The sequence below is a fragment of the Oncorhynchus gorbuscha genome, linkage group LG16 (assembly GCF_021184085.1).
Source record: "Oncorhynchus gorbuscha isolate QuinsamMale2020 ecotype Even-year linkage group LG16, OgorEven_v1.0, whole genome shotgun sequence".
Classification (NCBI taxonomy): domain Eukaryota; kingdom Metazoa; phylum Chordata; class Actinopteri; order Salmoniformes; family Salmonidae; genus Oncorhynchus; species Oncorhynchus gorbuscha.
Window position 1 is genome coordinate 17,148,327 of NC_060188.1, and position 14,311 is coordinate 17,162,637.

Consider the following 14,311-nt stretch of genomic DNA (forward strand, 5'->3'; position numbering starts at 1 on the left):
TCGTATTTTAAACCTTACCGTTGCGTTAACCCTAACCACACTGCTGTTATACCTTACCCTAACCTTAAATTAAGACCAAAAAGCAAATGTTTGTTTTCATGAATTTTTAAGAGATAGACCATTTTGACTTTGTGTCTGTGCAATCTTGTGGACACCCACTATACTGTTAATTTTCTGCATCTACTTCATATCGTGTCGCTGGGTCTAACTTTAAGGCTTCAAAGATGTTTTACAGTTTCAGTTGACCAGAAGTTGTTAATGTTATGCCATGTTTCAGATATTATAATCTGTCCGATACTTAGATAGAAGTAGGCCTACTTAATTACTTTGACAAGCTGTCAATCTCTTGACAATATGTTAAATGAGCTAAATTAATTTGAAATGCCCTGCCCTCATACCACCACAATGCCAACTACCTCCTCAACATGGCTTTCATTCAGTTCCTGTTTAGCTACACATGCTCACTTGACTTTGCATTTGGATCATCTATTTTCGTTGGGCTGTGGCAGCACACACACTGAAGGATGTGGTCACTGTATTCGTGTCCCTTCCACTGGTGAGCCACAGCTGTATGGAAGAAAATCGCTGGGATATAAAGCACTACTGAATGACACATACCCTTCAGGACAGCTGCAGGTAAGATTTAACAATCTTCACTCAGTGTCTGGTCTACTGCTTTGATGAAATGTCAACAGGTCCTTTCTCCTAGAATAATTTAGACATTGTGTAAGAACTTGATGGTGTATGTCTTGACTCAAGACTTGGGAAAGGAAAATAATTGAGACTCGAGTTTTGAGTTTAAGCTGTAGTTGAGTGTGTGTGCAGTGTTGCTACCCTCTGTTCCCAACAATAACACTGATCTCACCTCTGGTGCAAACCAAGATCAGTCGCTCAGATTTCTTAGAAAATGGGCCCATTTTGCAGAGGTGTGAAATGTCTAAAACTTCCAAAAAACGTTGCGGCAAAAGCAAAGTGTTGCTAAAGCCTTCGTTTCCTGTTCCTCTTTCAACATATCATCCACACATTCTGTCAACAACAGTCTTAACCAAGTCACAAAATGATCGTTGTGGTGTTGCTTCATGTACTTATGTAGTTATTATTGCTCCCAGTACAGTGGTGTTGTCCCTGTGTTATGTGGGAGTCCTCTGGCCGGCACCATGGATCACAGGAACAGTGTCACAGGGTGGCACCTGCTTCCTCTGCTGAGGTTGGAATTCTAGCCAGTACAGTAATGTCAAGTAGAAAATTGTCAGTAGAAGGACCTTACGGAAGAGCTCAGAGACTTTCAATGTGGCACCGTCAGAAGATGCCACCTTTCCAACAAGTAGGTTAGTCAAATTTCTGCCCAGCTAGAGCTGCCCCGGTCAACTGTAAGTGTTGTTATTGTGAAGTGGAAACATCTAGGAGCAACAACGGCCCAGCTGCTAAGTGGTAAGCCACACAATCTCATAGAATGGGACCGTTGAGTGCCGAAGCCCGTAGCATGTAAAAATCGTCTGTCCTCTGTTGAAACACTCACTACTGAGTTCCAAACTGCCTCTAGAAGCAACGTGTTCGTCGGGAGCTTCATGAAATGGGTTTCCATGGCCGAGCAGCCGTAAACAAGCTTAAGATCACCATGCGTAATGCCAAGCGTCGGCTGGAGTGGTGTAAAGCTCACTGCCATTGGACTCTGGAGCAGTGGAAACGCGTTCTCTGGCGTTATGAATCATGCTTCACCCTCTGGCAGTCCAACGGACTAATCTGGCATGGCGGGTGGCAGGAGAACGCTACCTGCCCTAATGCACAGTGCAAACTGTAACGTTTGGTGGAGGAGGAATAATGGTCTGGGGCTGTTTTTCTTGGTTCAGGCTAGGCCCCTTAGTTCCAGTGAAGGCAAATCTTAATACTACAGCAAATAATTACATTCTAGATGATTCTTTGCTTCCAACTTGTGGCAACAGTTTGGGGAAGGCCCTTTCCTGTTTCAGCATGACATTTCCCCCATGCACAAAGTGAGGTCCATACAGAAATGGTTTGTCGAGATCGGTGTGGAAGAACTTGACTGGCCTGCACAGAGCCCTGACCTCAACCCCATCAAACACCTTTGGGATGAATTGAAATTCTGGCTGCGTGCCAGGCCTAATCGCCCAATATCAGTGCCTGGCCTCATTAATGCTCTTGTGGCTGAATTGAAGAAAGTTCCCGCAGCAATGTTCCAACGTCTAGTGGAAAGCCTTCGCAGAAGAGTGGAGGCTGTTATAGCAGCATAGGGGGACCAACTCTATATTAATGCCCATAATTTTGGAATGAGATGTTCGATGAGCAGGTGTCCACATACTTTTGGTCATGTAGCATACGTAAAAAGCTACCATCAAGTTCACACAACAGAACTGTAAATATGGTACGTGTGCACAGGAAAGGTTTCAGTGAGTAGAGCAATGTAATTTTATTATTCCATGTCATCACATTCCTGCCTTAAAGATACACTTCCGGGATCTTCAGCACAACAAATATGTAACATATTGCACAAATTGGATTTGTAACATATCACACAAATTGCTACATTTGTATAATACTGCATCATACAAATTGCACAATTCCTAACATCACACAAAATAGATGATGCCGTACACATTTGGATGACATAGTACACAAAAAACAGGGACTCGTTTTGGCTTGTGAGCATCACATTCAAAACTACTGGCTGAAATGATATAAAGTTTTAGAGTGATCTTGAACTGCCATTACATCTAAATATCTCCTCATCTCATGTAGGGTATGAACTTTACCCTCGGAGTGCTTCCTTAGTCACGTTCCAAGTAATCATAATAGGGAGGCTCTTTTCCTGTTTGTTCTGCCACAGGTGACTCTCAGTTTCCTATTGACATCTCAGTCCCTGTTGCACGGCAACAGTGGCAGGGCTGCCTTTGGACCCCAGCTGTACTTCACAATGACATCTTCCTGTCTGCACACATGAAGAAAGAGACCCTCCAGGTTAAATATAGGGCCCCATGGGGACCCAGGTCTGTGTGGGAGGTCACAGCAGCTTTACTCTGGGCCTAAGGCTCTTATTTAATATATGCCCAATCTGATCATCAGTCTGTGGATTAACAAAGAGCCAGGGGAGTTCACACTGCTGAAACATGGAAGTGTTCTTTTCTGATAGACTTCTCCATCACCATTTATTTATTACAGCTTTTAGCCATCCACAGATCAAACACTTGTGGTTGCAAGTAATTAAGTAATTAGGGAAAAAAACGGCAATGTTGTTCAAATAATGAAAATCCTGTGATGTTTTTGCAGGAGATCTAAGATGGAGCACACCTCGTGTACAGAGGACCGTATCCACCACGCCCTGGACAGGTGCCTTTATGGCCTGGGCCACAGCTCTCCCAACACACAGCCCTGGAACGGTAAGCCTCAGCACTTAGATTTACTGATCTAATGGTCTTTGAAAAGCATATCTCTTAAGTAGGAAGTTCAATCATCTCAAAATCCAAATGTTATATCCAGATATGATTAATCAGTGTGAAATTTCACCACTTTCGCATCTGAATGTTAATGAATGTGGTACATCGGTTATGCAGTCAATCATGTGTGTTTTCATTCATAAAAATACTCCCATTGTTGTGAAACAGTGTTAAAATGTTGGGTCATCTAGTTTCGCCATGAGTCAAAGGGGAAATGAAAGAGGTGACACATGGGGGAGGAGGGGGTGAGGACATAGCTCACATGTCAAATAGGAAATAGAGATAATTTCCAGGGAATTTCTAGGGCCTAAATGACAAATGGTATATGAAGCATCAGGCTGTAACACTCCAGAGTGACAATCAAGCACAAGGGTGTGTGGTATATGGCCAAGGGCTGTTCTTACGTACAACACATCGCAGAGTGCCTGGATACCACAATATACATGGTATATTGGCCATATACCACAAACCCCCAAGGTGCCTTATTGCTATTATTATTTTATTATTTTTCCTTTATTTAACTAGGCAAGTCAGTTAAGAACAAATTCTTATTTTCAATGATGGCCAAGGAACAGTGGGTTAACTGCCTGTTCAGGGGCAGAACGACAGATGTGTACCTTGTCAGCTCAGGGGTTTGAACTTGCAACCTCTCGGTTACTAGTCCAACGCTCTAACCACTAGGCTACGCTGCCGCCCCAGCAGACAAAGTAATTAGAACAGTAAAAATAAGTGTTTTGTCATACCCATGGTATACGATCTCATATACCACGGCTGTCAGCCAATCAGCATTCAGGGCTGGAACCACCCAGTTTGTAATGCGATATAAGTACTTTACATTTGTCCACACCCACTTAAATAAACTCATATTAAATATGGACAGCACAGTGTCAATTTTATGTACACAGTATGATTGTTTGGATTTGACCACCATTCCTACTGAAAGGGGAAGTAAGAAAGTATATTTGTCCTACATCGTGTGTTTGTCTGTGTGTTTAGCTGGCCTGTGCATAAACCGCTGGAGTTTAGAGGAACTAGTGAAGCGAGATCCACAAAACTTCATCATCCTACTGCAGCAGATTCTGAGGAAAACTAGGGAGGTATGGCTCTCCATGTAATGAACTGTTCAACATCTGTGTAATTTACTGTAGCTGTAATGTAGCAGTAATGTAGCTGTAATGTAGCTGTAATGTAGCTGTGATGTAACTGTAATGGAGCAGTAATGTAACTGTAATGTAGCTGTAATGTAACTGTAATGTACCGTAGCTGTAATGGAGCTGTAATGGAGCTGTAATATAGCTGTAATGTAATTCTATATTCTGTAGGTTCTAGAGCAGTCCCAGGATGAGCTGGTGGTCCCACTGGCTCTCCTGTTCTCTTCTACTCTTCTGCAGGTGAGCACAGATACAGTAGACCGCCACACCACAGAAACTCATCATCACCAACCATGACCAGAAACCCAAGTGTGGACAGTCTCAGACCAGTCCAATGTAGCGTAGTTCTCCAATGATCCAGTAAATATCTCTCCTCTGTTTCAGACCCCTCACTTCTCCCCTGACTCTGGGGTGCTGCAGGATGCCTGTGAGGTGTTTCACTGTTTCCTGTCCTGGCCGGAGCCCTGCTGCAGCGCCAGCCGACACCTGCTCTCCCTCATCCAGCAGGAGCTCAGGGCACCAGGTATTGAACCCTTGACTCTATACAGCCTTCCTGTTGGTATGGGTCTCATCTCATCTGTCACTTGTCACTGTCCTGATTCATGTTCCATTTCCTTCCACATGGTGGCACTATTGTTTAAACCAGGGCTCTCCAACCCTACCTTCCTGTAGGTTTTCGCTCCAACCCTAATCTAGCACACCTGATTATAACAATTAGCTGGTTGATAAACTGAATCAGGCTAGTTAAAACTGGGGTTGGATCGAAAACCTACAGGAGGATGGTTCTCCAGGAACAGAGTTGGAGAGCCCTGGTTTAAACAATAAAATACAAACAAAACCATCACTTATACTGTATTCCCACCAGGTATCTCATTTCAAAGACTATTGAGAGAAGAACAGGGCTTGACCACCACCACCACCAATCACTCCAAAACTATGTAAGGCAACACAGACCATCCGTGATTAAATCATTCAACATCGCCTCAACTTGAAACATTTAAACACAAACCACTGTTCTCCTCTTTGTTGTGTGTGTGTGATCATAACTTGTGTGTGTGACTGTATTAGGACAGTATTGTTAATGAGCCCAGGTGAGGATGTCCCTCCCGAGCTCCTGTCTGTCTCTGAGCAGCTGAGTGGTGTCTGTCACTCCCAGAGGGACACCTCCATCACCCTGATCAAACATGCCTTCCAGGCTGCCCTGGGGACCAAGTACCCCCTCCAGATACTGCATCATGCACTGCAGGTATGTCCTATTATATGTGATTCCTAAATGATGTGTTCACCGTTCAGTTACTTCACCTACTGTCACATAGGCATTTCTATATGATTATCTGTACTCATAAATTACATTTTTACATTCACCATTTTCTAGCTCCATAGTTTAACATATTTTTGGTTGTTCATTTTGGATTTATGCATATATGCATTATGCATGGTGCACCAACACTACTGCAGATAATCTGTATCATACATATACTGCTAGCAAACAGGTTATACAATATCTGTATTTGTCAAACAGTCAAAAGGGGCAGAGGATCTGGAGCAGCTTGTGACTGCAGTAACAGAGGCCCTGGAGACAGCAGCCTCTACACAGGACCCAGACGCAGCCAGAGAGAGTCTATTGCAGAGCCTAAAGGGGCTGGTGGAGAGCATTGGCATACCCCCTCCAGACTGCCATACAAGCCCTGGTGAGAGAACTTTACGACATGCTTCATCATAATCTCACCATCTGAGGTGTTCCTAGAACAGATAAACTGGTCTACTTTGGGCAAACAGGACGGACTGGAGATGATTAGCGATAGACAGATGAGGAAGTCAAATGAGTAATGACTCTGAGAAACTCACAGTGTCACATACAATGCTTGATCATACTTGATCTGATTAGTCTTGGATCTTTCTCTTATTATTAGGAAATGTCCATACACTGACGCTGCCCTTAGCCAAATGTCACATGTTCTCCTGGGATAAGGACAACTTCGGTAATGAGCTTTTTTCCCATTGCTTCTTTCTCCATATTCAAGACAGTATATTTCAACATCATACTGTAAAATCTGTATAGCCTTTGTGTCTGTGGGCTGTTAATGATGTAATTCTGTGTATTCGTTCAGACATTTTAAATGACCTTCTTCAGAGTGAGCTGGACCAGCTCCCAGTCTTTAACCTTCCCACAGACAAGGGAGAGGAGGATGATGAAGATGAGGAAACAGAGGAGGAAACAATAAAGAACCGATACACAGACCACCGGATCTCCACTGTGTCCATCTGCTCCAAAGACTCTATGTTCTCCAGCTACTCCCTGTCCTCCAGCTTGTCTGTGCCCTCCACCCTGTCTGAGTCTTCTGGGGTGGACAGTGACTTCAGCGAGGACTTGGAGACAGATGACGGTCAACCAGAGACCAGGAGGAGACCAAAGTCAAAAGTCCACCTCAGCCAGCGTTTCTCCATGCTCTTCAAGTCCCAACGCAGCTCCTCCCTCTGCCGACGCGCACAGAGCATGGGCTCCCGTGGTGATGTCATTAGAGACGGCCCATCTGGGGCGCTGTTCAAGCGCTCCAAGTCATTGCCTAGACAGGTCCGCCTTCCCCGCCTGCCCCGCAGTTCAGGGGTGCCTGCCCCCACCTCAGATGGACCGTTTCCCCAGAGTCACCACGTGTGTGTCCGGAAGAGGCCCATTCTGAGTTGTGAGGAGGGGGATGGGGTGGAGATGTCCACCCTGGTCAGGGTGGTAGTGTTTGGGGGGGACCGGGAGGCAGGGAGGCTGGCCAGGGCCTACACTGACCTACAGCAGAGGGAGAGCAGGTGTCCTCGCCTCACCAGGGCCTACAGGCTGCAGTTCTACTTTGTCCCTGTGAAGAGAGGGAACCTGGGAGGTCCAGGAGGAGTGTCCATAGTGCCTGAGGGGCACCTAGGGAGTCTACTGAAATGCCCAACATCTACGGTGAGAATACCCAGCTTCTTGATTCTTCCATAAGAGGACAAGAGCATTATCTACAGCTGACTTCATAGTTGTGTACAGAAGACTAAAACATTATGACGTGCCATTAGATATGACAATGAGAGCTTATAATCTCTTCCTAACCCTAACATTGTACAACTTATCTTATCTTGGCTGTCACATCCAGAAGTCAAATGCAGTTATACTTGAGGACAGCACCACTGACATCGCCCAGTTGATAGGCATGACTGACCCCTGGTACAAACAGAGCGTGCTCAGTCTCCTCAGCCTGTCCTCTGATGTCCTGTGCCAGGTACCACAATTACAACTTCACCTGGGTTCCTTTTCAAACAGACCATCATGTGCCCTTTAATTAATCCTAACTGGGGATTGTATTTCTATATGAATGTAATTTCCCAGACAACTTCTAAAGTGGATTGTGACTCAGATAGCAGCTCCTCTGAGCGCGTTCTCCTCCTGGCAGACCTGGTGCTGTATTACTGTCGAAATGCAGCACAGCCTGTTCTGTTACAACTCTACCAGGCTGAGGTGAGCCCGGTCCTACTTTAACGAATACATACAGTACCAGTCAAACGTTTGGACACACCTACTCATCCAACGTTTTTTCTTTAATTTTACTATTTTCTACATTGTGGAATAATAATGAAGACATCAAAACTATGAAATAACACACATGGAGTCATGTAGTAATCAAAAAAGTGTTAAACAAATCTACAAATGTTTTATATTTGAGATTCTTCAAAATAGCCACCCTTTGCCTTAATGACAGCCTTGCACACTCTTGGCATTCTCTCAATCAGCTTCATGAGGTAGTCACCTGGAATACTTTTCAATTAACAGGTGTGCCTATTTAAAACTTAATTTGTGGAATTACTTTCCTTAATGTGTTTGAGCCAATCAGTTGTGTCGTGACAAGGTAGGGGTGGTATACAGAAGATAGCCCTATTTGTTAAAATACCAAGCCCATATTATGGCAAGAGCTGAAGGTCAGTCATTGCAGAAAATTTCAAGAACTTTGAAAGTTTCTTCAAGAGCAGTCGCAAAAACCATCAAGTGCTATGATGAAACTGGCTCTCATGAGAACCACCACAGGAAAGTAAGACCCAGAGTTACCATCGGTTTTGTGCGTGATTGTTTTAAGTATGTTCGGTCCGTTATTGTGGGCTCGATATTACGACATGTTATTGGAATATTTGAGTAAAGTTACTTGTGTTACTCATCTCTGCTGTCCTGCGCCTGACTCCTCTGCACCAGCTACACCCAGACCATTACATTTTGGTTACTACATGATTCCATATGTGTTATTTCATAGTTTTGATGTCTTCACTATTATTCTACAATGTATGAAATAGCAAAAATAAAGAAAAACCCTTGAATGAGTAGGTGTGTCCAAACTTTTGACTGGTACTGTATTTCAAAACTGTATTCAGATTCAGAACTGTATTCAGATTGTAGGATACAAGGAAATTCTATACAGGCATATCTGTCTACACCAGTAAATGGATGATTGAGTCCACATGACTGATGTTCTTTCACACAAACAAGTGCATGCCATTCAAAGTACTTTCAATTATGTGTGACATAGCTGACCCTGGCTGGGGGAGAGAAGAGAAGAGAGGTGTTCATCCATTCCTTGGAGCTTGGACACACAGCAGGGACACGAGCCGTCAAGGCCATGGGTGAGTTTTCCCACCTCGAACACGAACGCCTAGGCACACTTATGCATGCACTTGCACAAAAACACACACACCACTCGCAAAGGTTATTTAACAAAACATGCCTGTGTTTTATCCTAGAATCTATATGTGTGTCTGCCCTTCTACTGTAATATCTTGTCATGACTGCCTCTGTGTTACAGGTGCAGCTAGCAAAAGGTTTGGGATTGATGGAGATCGTGAGGCCCTGCCATTAGCACTATATATTGTTTATAACAAGGTATTATTTAGCACTTTTTCAAAAACACAATTACAAAATTACTTGAGAGACGTTGTTTTCCAACCCTTCCATCATACTATTTTAGGTTTTTGTAAGTGGGAGGAGTCAAAGGACAGAAACAGACATGGTTTGCACCTCAATAAACTTGAGGAAAGCCTGCAAGAGACCTCAGCAGCTAGGTATGTGGCTTACCGCAAGCTTTGAAGAAGATGAATTGAGAAAGATGAATACAAAAATAGATGTAATATTTGACACATATTTAGTCTTATTTTTCTCTTGACATAACTCCCATTAAATGTTATTTTAATCTTGTTAGTTCCTGTGCAGTTGTTAGAAAATATGACATGAACTACTCAAGATAATGTGTTTGTATCTAGATTCTAAAATGGAGAGTCTTCACTTGACAATGACAGAGGTGTTGAAGATACAGAGCTCCAAATCCAAGAAAAACTACAATCAGGTGAAATAGAGACACATTGCTTGACACCTGGGCAGAAGAGACATAAGCAACCGCTTAGGGCCCCGCGGCCGCCTGGGGGCCCCCAACCCACAAAAACAATATATATATATACCAAATCAATCAATCAATTAATTAATCAAATTTTATTTATATAGCCCTTCGTACATCAGCTGATATCTCAAAGTGCTGTACAGAAACCCAGCCTAAAACCCCAAACAGTAAGCAATGCAGGTGTAGAAGCACGGTGGCTAGGAAAAACTCCCTAGAAAGGCCAAAACCTAGGAAGAAACCTAGAGAGGAACCAGGCTATGTGGGGTGGCCAGTCCTCTTCTGGCTGTACCGGGTGGAGATTATAACAGAACATGGCCAAGATGTTCAAATGTTCATAAATGACCAGCATGGTCGAATAATAACAAGGCAGAACAGTTGAAACTGGAGCAGCAGCACAGTCAGGTGGACTGGGGACAGCAAGGAGTCATCATGTCAGGTCGTCCTGGGGCACGGTCCTTGGGCTCAGGTCAGTTGAAACTGGAGCAAATAGGGCTATCTTCTATATATATATATATATATATATATATATATATATATATATATATATACAGTACCAGTCAAACATTTGGACACACCTACTCATTCAAGGGTTTTTCTTTGTGTTTACTATTTTCTACATTGTAGAATAATAATGAAGACATCAAAACTATGAAATAACACATGAAATCATGTAGTAACCAAAAAAGTGTTAAACAAATCAAAATATATTTCATAATGGTAAAATACCAAGTCCATATTATGGCAAGAACAGCTCAAACAAGCGAAAAGAAACTACAGTCCATCATTACTTTAAGACATGAAGGTCAGTCAATGCGGAACATTTCAAGAATTTTAAACGTTTCTTAAAGTGCAGTCGCAAAAACCATCAAGTGCTATGATGAAACTGGCTCTCATGAGGACCGCCACAGGAAAGGAAGACCCAGAGTTACCTCTGCTGCAGAGGATAAGTTCATTAGAGTTACCAGCCTCAGAAAATGCAGCCCAGATAAATGCTTCAAAGAGTTCAGGTACCAGAAACGTCTCTCTGAAACTGTTCAGAGGAGACTGTGTGAATCAGGCCTTTGTGGTCAAATTACTGCAAAGACACTACTACTAAAGGACACCAATAATAAGAAGAGACTTGCTTTGGGCCAAGAAACACGAGCAAAGAACATTAGACTGATGGAAATCTGTCCTTTGGTCTGATGAATCCAAATTTGAGATTTTTGGTTCCAACCACCATGTCTTTGTAAGACGCAGAGTAGGTGAACGGATCATTTCTGCATGTTTGGTTCCCACCGTGAAGCATGGAGGAGGAAGGGGTGCTTTGCTGGTGACACCTTCAATGATTTATTTAAAATCCAAGACACACTTAACCAGCATGGCTACCACAGCATTCTGCAGCGATACACCATCCCATCTGGTTTGCGCTTAGTCCCACTATCATTTGTTTTTCAACAGGACAATGACCCAACACACCTTCAGGCTGTTTTAGTGTCACGCCCTGACCATAGAGGGCTGTTTATTCTCTATGGTGGTTGGGGCATGACAGTGACTAGGGTGGGTTATCTAGGGGAATTATAATTCTATGTTGGCCTGATATGGTTCCCAATCAGAGGCAGCTGATTATCGTTGTCTCTGATTGGGGATCATATTTAGGTAGCCATTTCCCCCATTATGTTTGTGGGATCTTGTGTTTGTGTAGCTGCCTGTGAGCAGCCCAGAACATCATGTTTCGTTTGTGCTTGTTTGTTTTTGTTTGGTGAGTTTCGATTGATTAAAATATGTGGAACTCTACGCACGCTGCGCCTTGGTCCATTCATTAGGACGAACGTGACAGAAGATCGAACCATCAAAGTACCAAGCAGCATGGCCAGCATGGTCGTTGATCCTCCTTCGCTGCCTCCGTCTGCTTCCATGGCAGGGTCTTGTCCCCTGAGAAAAGGGAGTGGAGGACATCATGGACATTGGGAGGAGGTTATGGCAGGGGACAAGACCCTGCCATGGAAGCAGACGGAGGCAGCGAAGGCGGATCAACGACGACTCCGGGGTTCACAACCAAGACGCAAGCATGAGAGGCAACCCCGGAGCCAGGTTTCAGACCAGAGCCAACTCCCCCCGCACTCGCTTTAAGGAGCGTGTGACCGTTCAGACACCATGTTATGCTGTGATATGCACTGTGTCTCCAGTGCCTATCCACAGCCCGGTGTGCTCAGTCCCAGCTCTCTGCACTTGCCGAGCATCCAGCCAGGACAGGTTGTGCCGGCTCAGCACTCCTGGTCTCCAGTACGCCTCCTCGGACCAGGATATCCTGCGCCGGCTCTGCCTTCACAGCCCAGTGCGTCCTGTGCCAGCGCCCCGCACTTGCCAGGCTAAAGTGAGCAACCAGCCAGGACAGGTTGTGCCAGCTCTACGCTCTAGACCTAGACAGTGCGCCTCCACAATCCAGTACGTCCTGTGCCTCCTCCCCGCACTCGCTCTGAGGTGCGTGTCATCAGCCCGGTGCCACCTGTACCGGTCCCACGCATCAGGCCTCCAGTGCGGATCCACAGTCCAGAGCTTCCGGCGACAGTTCCCAGTTTAGAGCTTCCAGCGACAGTTCCCAGTTCAGAGCTTCCGGCGACAGGTCCCAGTTCAGAGCTCCCGGCGACAGGTCCCAGAGCTTTCGGCGACAAGTCCCAGTCCAGAGCGTACGGCGACGTTTCACAGTCTGGAACCTCCGGAGACGGTCCGCGGTCCGGAGAGTTTTCTCTTAGTACTGTTTATCAGTCACTAACAGTCACTCAATCGTCTAGCCAGCAACTTGTAGTAATCATTGTCGAAATCCAACACTTTACCCATTGGCCACATTGATATTGTTAGTCACTCTGACTCAGATATCATATTAACATGGCATAATTCATGGCAAGATGTGTAGAAATGCAGGAAATTCGCTTTAAGAAAATTACAAAAATGTTTCCCCATCCTATGGGGAAATGTGTAGAATTACAGGAAATTAGATCTAAAACTGGCGATTTTTCTCTCCACCACATGGCACAATTTGTAGAGTTACATGAAATTACAGATATAGGATCTTAATGTGATGACTTGTTTGTTGCTGAGAATTGTCCAAACAGCACAGCTCATGGAAATTGTCATGAACAGTCATGTGTAGTGGCTTACCTTGACTAACTTGTGTCCCTTGCATCCTTGACCTCTCCCCTCAGCAGATCTCCAGGTCAGAGGTGAAGGTGGACAAGGTCCAGGTGAGTGGTGGCAGTGGGATCACCTTCCCTGTGTGTCTGGACCAGGATGAGAAGAAGATCATCCAAAGCGTCATCAGGTACAGTATCAATTAAACCAACCACAGGCCTGATCATATGCTGCCAATATACAGTATATTACAGAATGATTTTACATGACATGTTGCTGACCCAATAATTATTCTGTTGTGTGTAGGTGTGAGGTGTCGTTGTGCTGTAAACCAGGCAGCGGTTCTGACTGGAGGTCTCACAGGAGCCGGCCTGGTCAGGTCCAGCCACTGCACCCCTCGTTCTGCTCCCTGCTCTGCCTGCCCATCACCTCCTTCTGTGGCTCTCAACCGTCATAAACCACTGGACTAGGCTACAACGTTCCTCTCCTAAACCACTCAGACATGAACACCCACATGATGTTCTGATAATAATGTTTTCCATTTAGCATGAAGCTTTTATCCAAAGCAACATACAGTCATGTGTACATACATTTTATGTATGGTCCCTGGAGTCAAACCCACTACCCTGGTGTTACAAGTGCCATGCTCTACCAACTGAGCTACAGAGGAAGTTGTATTATTTTGCACATCTGGTGTTCTGTGTACTGTAATAGTCAACTCAGTCAAAAATATTTTGTCTGCATGATCGTTTCTCCTGTTTTATTTTTTGACAACCTTGAGAGCATGCCTTGTGATGCATTGTACTTGTGTGAGGATGTCTAAACTAGACAAAGGGGATTTTACTGTTGTGGTGCTGTGAGAAAATGTGTTTCACTCAAGATATTGTACAGTCCCCATGGGCTTCCATGTGCATTGCTAGCAGTGCACTGTACATTTTTTTGTCATTCTTATCATGCCTGAATATTCATTCATTGAAATGTTCTCTATGCTATAATGTCAACATTTCAGTTTTCAACTATGAATGACCCTGAGGACTCCTCAGTTCTCATTGACAAGTGTATAACATGAATAAATACATATATTTATTGAAATAAAGAAAACATATTTAACAGGATTCCACACTGTTGAATTTATTTCAGCTAAGCAATAATATAAAGGAAGTGAACATTGGGTCGCACGTCAGCCTGCCTA

General features: G+C 44.2%; 1 protein-coding gene across 2 annotated transcripts; it reads left to right on the plus strand.

The window, feature by feature from the left end:
• The first annotated feature begins 368 nt into the window (after positions 1 to 368).
• Positions 369 to 14,227, plus strand: LOC123999918 (phosphoinositide 3-kinase regulatory subunit 5-like). 2 transcript variants are annotated; one of them, XM_046305950.1, is made up of 18 exons: positions 369 to 636; positions 3,286 to 3,395; positions 4,449 to 4,549; positions 4,775 to 4,843; positions 4,988 to 5,126; positions 5,469 to 5,541; positions 5,672 to 5,849; positions 6,126 to 6,294; positions 6,517 to 6,585; positions 6,715 to 7,544; positions 7,729 to 7,854; positions 7,962 to 8,090; positions 9,148 to 9,241; positions 9,421 to 9,497; positions 9,583 to 9,676; positions 9,875 to 9,957; positions 13,194 to 13,309; positions 13,426 to 14,227. In XM_046305950.1, exons 1-18 carry the CDS (start codon positions 608 to 610, stop codon positions 13,574 to 13,576), a joined length of 2,637 nt encoding a protein of 878 aa, XP_046161906.1. In that variant the 5' UTR covers positions 369 to 607; the 3' UTR covers positions 13,577 to 14,227. The 2 variants fall into 2 exon arrangements, with proteins under 2 accessions (XP_046161906.1, XP_046161907.1); XM_046305951.1 differs by having other exon boundaries at positions 13,197 to 13,309.
• Positions 14,228 to 14,311: the final 84 nt, after the last annotated feature.